Genomic DNA, 10,843 nt, shown 5'->3' with positions numbered 1-10,843 from the left:
ATGAAAGAAGCAAAAGCATAACAGTGATGAAAAAGATGTGGCCAATGAGAAAGCAATTTTTGAAGACTTCCCAAAGTTGCACTAGGGTCTATCTATTTACTTTTAGGAAGTTGAGAAAAACAGAAGAGGTATATGGAGATTCTGATTGCCAGGCTCTAGATGCATTTCTGAACCTCACATGAAATTACGTTTCTATATGTGTATGCATAGCTGCTAAAACCTAACATGGCCTACAAATGTTAGGGGATAGAATTTCTGTTATTCTACTTGATTTCAACGTTAAAATACATTTTCCAATACTTAGAGACTAAGATTTTCATTTGTCCTTACTGCAGAAAAGATTAAGTTGTCACCTTAACTTACAGACAGATGCATTCTCCTGATAAGTCCTAAAAATACTGTAAGTTTTCATCTTTATTTTCTTGAATTCCCATTCCTTTTAATAACATTAGAAGAGTAATCCTAAAGTGGGAAAATATTACAGTTCAAATATCAAGGTTATATGCATAAACAAATGATATCTTGATATGCCATTTTTACAACTGGCTCCTGAACAATGTATAGCAATTTTCAATGAAATATGCAAGAAGATATACGTGTGTATAAAAGCTGACACAATTTTATATCCATAAATGATCAAGCAAGGTCTAATGTAAAATGTTAGAAAGTTGCAGCCTTTTTATTTAGTACCCAGAGAATGCCAGTAATTTAACATATCTTGATAAATGTTGCTCACAGAGTTTTAACAAGAATAAAAATAAATAAAATTTCTATGTCATGTTTGGCATGCTGTAAATTCAAAATGATAGCTATTTCTTTAGCAGCACTATGAGGGGGAAAAACACTGTAAAATGAAGTACTGGATTTGGTCTTAACATAAAAAAAATGTAATACAACAAAAACTTTAATGTCAAAAGGAACAGTATTTTAAAGAAAACATTTAAAAATATATTATGGTATAAACTCCATAATACAGGCAGAAAAAGAAAATACTAAAAAATCTGACTACTGAGGACCTTTTCTTTCAATTTCAGCTTTTAAGTTTTTAAGTACACGTGAATCAAATATACACACAACTTCTACTTAATGCCATTTCTGTCTTGAGAAGTGCAAAAAATTCAGTAAATATCATATTTCTTACATCAGAAAATAAGCCGATGAATCCCAAAGTGCTTGGGAAGTGTTGGCAGGACAATTTTTTTTTCCCACTGTGGCTATAGCAAACTATGCTCTTTCTGCATAAATTCTATGTAGCTCACAACTACCAACACTATTTACTATTAAAAAAATTCAAACACAGGAAAACCACTTTCTCCTTTTCTTGTACTATAGAATTTAATGCAAAATAAATTCTAATTTCCAAACTATGCTTGCGTTTGGATATTTAGTCAAAGTTTCTTGTATAACATTTATTTATTTATTTTTAAAATATTTATTTATTTATTTTTGGCTGTTTTCGGTCTTCGTTGCTATGAGCGGGTTTTCTCTAGCTGCAGCGAGTTGGAGCCACTCTTCATTGCAGTGTGCGGGCTTCTTATTGCAGCGGCTTCTCTTGTTGTGGAGCATGGGCTCTAGGTGCACGGGCTTCAGTAGTTACAGCATGTGGGCTCAGTAGTTGTGGCTCAGGGGCTCTAGAACACAGGCTCAGTAGTTATGGCGCATGGGCTTAGTTGCTCCACGGCATGTGGGATCTTCCAGGACCAGGGCTCGAACCCATGTCCCCTGCATTGGCAGGCGGATTCTTAACCACTGCACCACCAGGGAAGTTCCCTTGTATAACTTTTAAAATGGTTGTTTCTTGATAGACTGCTTCCATGATGTTAAAAATGATTTTATCATACTAAAAAACAAACATTTTTGCTATAAGTGGTATCAATTTCAGAGGGAGAGAATTTGAAAGGAGAGCTCAAATGTGACCTGATAAATATTAGTTGATAGGAAAGAAAACAAGCAAATAAATCTAATTGGTCACATTCTGACAATTTATTAAGAAATTAATTGCACATTGTACATTCTCTAGGACTGTCCCACATAAAATTAGATGCTTAATAAGACATTTTTGAAGAGTAAATTAGTTCATGTTATTACACAAACAGAATGAAAGCAAAAGTCATCCAAAGAAGTTCTATTGTACACGGTTTAGAAATGTGAATATAAAACAAATTCTAATGTGTCCATCATATATATATGTATATATACATATATATATATGTCTATATTCCTAAGCATTCAGCTAAGATTTTTTGCTAGTCAATAAACTAAAAGGTACATAATTTGTGGAATATTAACTAACTAAGCAATCTTGAATTTCTATATTATAAAAATTATTTTCCTTCATATTTCAAAGAAGCTTATGCCTATAATTTAGAGCTTACTATACCTTCAAGTATTAGCAATCAAAATGAATTTTAGATGATCAAGCTTTATCATTTCATTCAAATTATATGATGGACTTCACTATATTGTACAACTAAAACCAGGAACAGTGCATCCATGAGCATAATGCATTGATAATAATGTATTTGATAATAATTACTATCAATGACACTACACTCTTGCATAGGAAGGCAGGTAGCACACTACTGAATTATTCTGTTAATTTCAGCAATCATTCATTTTGAGATACATGCCAAAAATACTTGAATAAGCTTTGAAATGTAAGAAACTGTTCTAAAGGTGTTTAAGTGTAGTTGACCAATCTATACTTAATATGGCTTGCATTCTTTTTGAGGAATAACATTGTGATAAATAGGTTCTCTGTGTCCTGAAATCTAGTCAAAGGATCTGGAGACTTTGACTGCACTGACAGTTTGCATTCAATCTTTCTGTGCTCTTGTTGCTCTATCAATAAAATAGGAATAGAGTATGGGACTAGGGGGGAGACTACTTATGTTATATGGACAATGTAATATGAGAAACAAGAATACAGATAAATATGGGCTTAACAACAACTGCCTCCCTCCACACCATTCTGTCATAGAAGTTCATTGTGAAGTTCATTGTGATGAAAGAGCTTGGAAGTTTTTAAGAGAAAATGTAGATTGAGAAGTAGTAAGGAAGGAGCTGTGCAAAACAAAAAACAAAAAACAAAAAAAAAACCCCACAAAAAAGACAGTTTTTTTTGGATAATCTGATACTAGGGGCACGTTGTGTAAGTTCTTGCCCCAAAATATCTTCCCTGATAATAACTGATTTTAAAATGATTCTCATCTGGCTAGACTTCCTGAAAATCCAGCAACTAGAAACTCGTTTGATTAATGGGCATCTTCCTTGAAAAATGTCAAATTATCTATTAGCCACTTACAGAAAAATGTGAATTAATTTAATAAAATAGATTTCCTTTCACCTTTTTAGCTGAAAATGGCTGCTCTGTGAGAATGGAAGTTCTGATTCAGGGAAGGGGAAGGGTAGAGTTCCTTTTGGAGCTCAGAATCCTTCTGGACTAAGCTTTAATCATTGGAGTCCTCTGTGAGGTACTCAAGTAGGATAGCATGCGGGAGCTGGAAAGTCAGGAGGAAGAGAATGTAGAGAATGCCAAAGACATACTTTGCCAAGTTTAAAGCCTAAGTTTTCTAGTTGATCTTAAAGCCAAGGTAAGTGTCTCTTTTCCGTCTTCATATATGAAGGGCCTCTTACTGTCAGGAAGATGCTACTCAATCACTATGAATAAGTTTCTGTGGGAAGTACTATTTTAACATGATGTTTCAAAGAGGAGACATTATATACCAGAAGTCCCCAACCTTTTTAGCACCAGGGACTGGTTTCATGGAAGACAATTTTTCCATGGATCGGGGTAGGGGTGTGTTTCAGGCGGTAATGCAAGTGATGGGGAGCGATGGGGAGTGGCAGATGAAGCTTCACTCGCTTGCCCACCCACCACTCACCTCCTGCTGTGTGGCCTGGTTCCTAACAGGCTGCAGACCGGTATGGGTCTGCGGCCCGGGGGGTTGGGGACCCCTGTTATAAACACCAAGCATCTATTCTTAAGGTTTCAAGTTGCCTATACATATAAAATCCCTTTGGGCTAACCAGAGGTGCTAGCAAAATGCTTTGCTATGTTTAATTACCAATGGCAATAAATTACAAAAATCAAAGTTTAGGCATTCACGGATCTAAGAAAATAGGCTAAAGGTTGATTTTCATGAAAGAACTAAAACCATTGTTTTTTTTTTTTCCACAAAATCACCAATACCAGCACTACATTTTAATTTTCATACAAATGGTTTCCTGAGTTTATTCATAATAATATGTGCTTTAGGACAATAGATGGTAAAGTCTATCTGGGCAAATCTGGTTTTTCCCTTTGAGAAAAACAATACAATATCCTCTCCTTTCCAGAACAACAATAAAAACTCCAAACTGTGCTATGATTAAATACTACCAAGAACCATCAACTAGAAAGAAAAGCAATGCAAAATAGTGTTCACAAATCCATTAGAAACCAAAGTATTCTAAAGTCTCAAAGAAAGGATTTGTATATACTGGTTAAGTATTTGTAATAATCCCATCAAAAAATGTCCCATTCATATCTGCTCTTGTTGCTCTAGAGTTCTAGCCAAAATAGACATGATTAGGCATCCCTACCTGGGTTCCTTCTACAGAATGAGGGTGTAATTTGAAGTTTTCCCTTATAATAAGGTTGCCCCCTACTACTGTTGTTAAGCTACCATGTTCGAATTTTCCAGAAGAAAGCTCTCACAATTATTGAGAAAATCCACTAGCACATCTGCATCTTTTATACACTGTCAATCCTCACTGAGTGATAAGGAAACATGCTGTTCATTGCTTATTTCTGATCACATTCCTTTCACGAAGGGACTGTATGACATGACCTTTCTGAGCAAACTCATTGAAAAATTAAGATCATCTACTTTCAAAAACTACTGATTATGGAAAGACTGAAAGTTATTTTATGGTCATTTTTCATTTTCCAACTTAACTTACCCTATTTCTACTACTACAAAAGCATACACGGAAAGAGCATCTCTGTCCTGAAAAGCTGAACACCAAAATCATACCTCTGAGTTTGTCATATCAATTCTGATAAGAAGATATAACATCACAAACAAGATAATGACAAGAGGAAAATAAGCCAGAATATAAGAACACAAATTGGCACACACAAGTACTTCTAGTAATAAAGCAAAATGAGGAAAGAAAAAGCCAAACTGGGTCATAAAAATCTACAAGATATGATCCCAGTATGTTTCTAAGTAGTTTTATATGTAACGCTAGATGCTCTTTAATGTCTTTCCATTATTGCAAAAAGACACCTCAAAATAAGGATACATAATTTTATATATCACCCACGAGAAATAGACCTTTGTGAATGGAATATACATCACTTACATTATAAAGAGAATTATGTATAGTTTCTTTTATTAAATACTGAAGTTACAAGTCTCCTAGACTAAATTGTATACTTTAGCACTCAGTAATCACCTCTCTCTGAACTAAGCAAAATAAAATACACAGCAAACAGTATACAAAGCATGCACAAGTAGATCACTTATATTTACTAAAGAAAAGTGTAATATCCTCCAGTTTACATTCATGAGTTCCTTCTGTCAGTAGCAGTAGCAGTAGCAGCAGTAGTAGTAGTACTAATGGTATTTAAAGTAGTAGTAATGGTATTTTCTTGAACAACACAAAAAGATTCTTTCAAATTCCATCATTTAGAGAAAACAATACATACTACCCAGTGGTTCTGAATCATAAAATTTAATAATAGGACAAATTTGGCCAGACCTTTTTATTATAAATATGATTTTAAAATGTGTTCAAATTTTATGCAGATCATTAACATTACTTCCTATTTTAAAATACTGTTTATCTTTTTGAAGTAAACTATTATGAAGCATTATCTAAAGTTTACTGAAGTGCATTATAACTATATCATGTGTGCTAAGCTCACAAGTCCACTAGAGTAAAGTTTCAACTATATGACCATAGGCTTAAAGATAGATTAATATGCTACACTGTAATTCAAAGCACATGGAAGTCCAAAAAACAACAGTGTAGTGCATTATAAAGGGACAGATGATAATTAAATCCAATTGGTTAACTTGAAAGTCAGCTTACATAACACCAAGGTAGTGCCAACACCATGTACTTTATTTTCAAAGGCTTAACTATGACCTATTTAGTAGATTACAACACCAATATAAAGCCTTTGCCTAAAACTTTCTTCACTTGTACTACAATTCCATTAGATGTAAAATTTACAGAAGCCTTATGAAAACTTTTATTTCTAGATGAGGCCATTTATGGATAATACACAGGTCTGTCGGCACACATTATCTGTGATTTAATTCTTCTGTAAAATTTGGCATCCAACCATATTAGGAGTTCACATATCAGCACAAATGATTTTTTAATCTGGCACCAAACTACTATGTTTACATTTTAGTAACTACAGAGAGTCAAATGGATGGAGTCCTTTGGTTACACACAATATGCTTCTACAATACATTTTTTGTTTGTTTTTCTTAAAAAAAAAGAAGCCTACCCTTTCAGGATCTAATGTTAAAAAATACTGACATTGCTTGGCATTATACTATTATACTTCCATCTTAATAGTTGGTAATGATTCCCCAAACCATTATTTTACACAACCAGAAAAACTATTAAAGTAACTTTATTTGAAAGGAACTTTAGAAGTTAGTATGCAGAGAAGTTGGTAGGACCTTGTAGACACCAATTTTATACTTAAATAAACACTTGGACACTACTGAAAAACAAAGCAGTACGAACATTGTGGACCTGTACATGTTTTTTTTTTTATCTCACTCCCCCTTATAAAAAGGAAGCTTAAACAGAATATTCAAGTAATGTAGTAGAAAACAATGCCTTTGATATAAGATTAGACAAAAAGCCACACATTTAAATTTTTATTCCTCCAGTTTGGCTGAGGAACACTAAAAATCTTACAGGCCAGTTGATGTTCGCTTTTTCATGCTCCGTCGTTGAGCTAAGCTTGAAGCAGCAACAGGCTCTAGGACTGGTTGAAAGGTCCTGTGAGTCAGAGCAGAATATGTGCCAACCACTGCTCCCTAAAATAATGAGAAATATCACAAAATGAGTAACAATCTCTGGAAGTAAGAAAACTTCCACATTATATCATGAGAAATTTAACTAGAATACAACTTTTCCCCCCAGGAAAATAATTGAGAATCCTTAATCTGTGCATTGATGTTCCCTTGATTAATTAACACTTGATTGCTTGTATATTTTTTACTTCAATAACTATGCTTCTTACAAATTTTTAAAACACTAAAATGTATTATTTTTATTAGTCTTTCAAAACTCTTTGAATTTGCTTTTAAATATCTTTTTAATCTTATTTTTATAGGAATTTTATATATTTAAGGCATATACCATGTTATTTAGATATCTATAGTAAAATGATTACTACAGTCAAGTTAATCAACATATTTTATCTTCACACAGTTATCACATTTTGTGTGATGAGAGCACCTGAAATCTTAGAAAATTTCCAGTACTCAATACAGTATTATTAACTATAGTCATCAGGCTTCACATTAGATCTCTAGACTTATTCATCCTACATAACTGTAACTTTGTATGCCTTAACCAATATCTCCCCATTTACACCACCTCCATGCCCCTGGTAACCACTGTTCTACTCTCTGTTTCTACATATTTGACTTTTTTATATTCCACATATAAGAGAGATCATGTACTATTTTTCTTTCTGTGTCTACATCATTTCACTTAGCAATAATGTCTTATGGGTTCATCTATGTTGTTGCAAATGGCAAGATCTTTTAAAAAGCTGAATAATATTCTATTATATATAATATATTCCATACACACACATCACAATTTCTTTACCCTCAGAGATTATCTGCACTCCCATGTTCATTCCAGCAATATCACAATGGTCAAGATATGGAAACACCCTAGTGTCCATCAACAGATTAATGGATAAGACACTAAACTTTAAAATCTAGGTTCAATGTCTATAAATATGGAAACCAATGGTTATTTATTTAGGAACCACTAGCCATCTTTTGTTTCCATACAATACTTGAATTTAGTCTGCTCCTAGCCCCATTGTCTCTTAAAAGCAAATCAAATACAATCAAGAAATCTTTATTTATCATCAGTAAGGCAGTAGGTAAAGAAGTTTGTTACTTAAAAAAGCAAAAAAAAAACACAAAAAATCTATAAATATAGCTTTAAAAAATATACTTTAAAGTAATTATATGTGTCATCAGTGGATGGCATGCAATGGCATTATTAGGTATCAAGCATTTAGAAGGTGCTTAAAAACGTTTGTTTTACCTTAACAACATGTGATGTATCATTTTTACTTGGCTGATCATTTGGCAACTGATCTCTGTGGGTTATCCATGAGTGTTTTAATACTTGTTCTGTAGTGTACCGCTGCTGTGGGTCCATATGCAGCATATGGGAAAGCAAATCCTAAATTAAAATGAAAAATATATATATATATATACATACATGAAACTACATATTAAAGGTTTTAGTAAAATATATCATTTCACATTTTCTCAAATTATGAAAGCATTAATAGCTTTGCAATCTGTTTTATTTGACCTATCATTAGGGAAAACAAAACCCATATACTGCATAGTTAACTGTCAGAAGAGAATCTTAAAACAGATTTTTCAAAATACAGTATATCCTTATTTACCATTCTAAAATCAGGGGATACCAATTCTGTGTAACTGGAATGTGGTTAGTGAGGGAGGAGAAAAATGTAAAGTAGCAGGAACTATGGTGGAATGTGCTAAATGGTCAGGAGGAGAAAGGAACTATAGATCTTTGTTGGTAATCTGGGCCCCAAAGTATAAGGGTATCTGTATACAGATACAACATCATAGAAGGTAGGGTCCCATGTTGTTAATATGCTCAGTAACTGGTGGTTTACTGTATAAAATACTAAAGAAAGCAAAACATAAATTCAAGGTTAGCAGCTGACTGCTAGCATTGTAGTGGTCAGAATATCATATATTTTTTCATCGGAGTAAATGTGAATATGCTTATTTTCTCTATGTTGTAATAAAAACGTTTAAATGTAATATAACCTCAGAGTAAAACACAATTTTAAATCTATTAAATGATGTAACAATTTAAAATAAACTCTCTATGAAGCATCTTTTATAGAAAGGAGAATTAAACTCTCCTTAACAAACATCTTCTAATATAGAAACAAAAGCATTTGTGAACTTTTTATCACTAGCAGAAGCAGTGAGAAACCAAAGACTACACTGTAATGTCAGAATTTGAAGAATAATGTAATTGGTTGAAACTATGTAGAGGAGTAGAACAACCAATAAAAAATTCTATTGGAAAAAGAACATATGTGCAGAAATGAAAAAAAAATTATAAAGAACATAACAGTGAATTACATCAATAAAACAGACATAAATGATAACCATAAAAATGATTAAAGTTCCCAGGACTTCTGTGCCTCTGGCCAAGATGTAAAACCAGGAACTGGATTCACTCACCTGGTTGAAACCCAGCCCCTCCAAACAAAAAAAAATACCCATAAAATATAGGAAGCAACAGTTTTCAAGAGAACAGATATTAGGCAATGAAGGAAAGTAACCCCTAAAAGATGGGAAACAAATCAAGTAAGCCCTATGATTGCTCTAGCTTAGAACCTTGAAAGAGTTTTCAGGATGCTGGGTAGGTAAAGAAAACTCAGGCAGAGCCTGGAAGATCCCCTGTGGTGACGAGGCAGAACTGAGAGTCAGGGAAGACCAGGGCAGAGAGAGCAAGAAAGATTAATGAAGAGGTAAGAGGAGAAGAGAGAGAACCCTGTAGGGGGTCTCTTTCAAGTGTCTTCACCACAAACCCATATGTGGTGAACAAAATAACAAAGGTCATGGGAAGAACTGTATGAAAGGATTAGAAGGAAATGGGAGATCATGCAGGGTGAAGAATATCACCTGTTCCCACCAGTCAGACTGGAAAATTTCATATTCATGGAGTATTTGGTAGAGAACTTGAAAGAAACCTGCCTGAGTAGTGAGTATCCCTAGATTAAACACTACTCTGGTCCTGCCTAAAAATATCTTAAAAGGAAGGCACAAAAGTATCAATTCTTTTCCCTAACTTAACTCAGAAAGTAGCTCAAGAATGGGAATACAAAAGCATCCAGCACTCACCAAGGTAAAATTCACTATGTCAAGCTTCTTATCCAAAATTACAAGGCATACAAAAGAGAAGGAAAATACAATGCAATATGAAAAGAAAAAAATCAATCAATCAAAATTGACCCACAACTGAAATATATGTTCAAAAGTTAAGTAGAGACACATAGAACATATAAAAAGAAACAAATAAAACAGAAATGAAAACTAAATTGTGAGACAAAAAAAAAAGAACCAAATAGGATTAATGGCAAATTTAAGATGGCAGGTAAGAAGACTGGTGAAGACATGACAATAGACACTATAAAAAAGAAAAAAAAAGTGCAAAACAAAGAAGCAAAACAGCAGAGCATCAATGAGCTCTGGGACAACTTCAACTGACAAAGCACACAACTGCAATTAGAGTCCCAGAAAGTAAGAGGGAAGAAAACAATATTTGAAGAAATAATGCCTCTAAAATTTCCAGATTGTATGGAAACTATGAACCCACATATCTAAGAAGGTCAGTGAACCCCATGTAAAAGAAATAAAGAAAATTACAGCAAGGGACATCAAACCAAATTGCTGAAAACCCAAGACAGAGAAAACTTTAAAAGTAACTGAGAAAAGAAAAAAAGACATGTTACATATGATGAAACAAAGATAAAAATAAAAGCCCCATAGGCACATACATTAAGCTGCCCTGGGACAACCTC

At 33.6% G+C, this 10,843-nt stretch overlaps 1 protein-coding gene across 3 annotated transcripts in view; it reads right to left on the bottom strand.

Annotated features, from left to right (window-relative positions):
- Nucleotides 1-6,926: 6,926 nt before the first annotated feature.
- Nucleotides 6,927-10,843, bottom strand: part of RPS6KA6 (ribosomal protein S6 kinase A6) — a gene marked incomplete at both ends in the record, with an annotated part of 161,943 nt that continues 158,026 nt past the window's right edge. For all 3 annotated transcript variants that reach the window (XM_081221584.1, XM_081221586.1, XM_081221585.1), the window contains 2 exons: nt 6,927-7,052; nt 8,308-8,448. In XM_081221584.1, coding sequence (XP_081077710.1) covers nt 6,927-7,052; nt 8,308-8,448 — 267 coding nt within the window. The remainder of the gene's footprint in view (nt 7,053-8,307; nt 8,449-10,843) is intronic.

This window comes from Mesoplodon bidens (genome assembly GCF_964165515.1).
Source record: "Mesoplodon bidens genome assembly, chromosome: X".
NCBI lineage: Eukaryota > Metazoa > Chordata > Mammalia > Artiodactyla > Ziphiidae > Mesoplodon > Mesoplodon bidens.
Note: the sequence above shows the minus strand (reverse complement) of the source record. Positions and strands in the feature narration are given on the sequence as shown.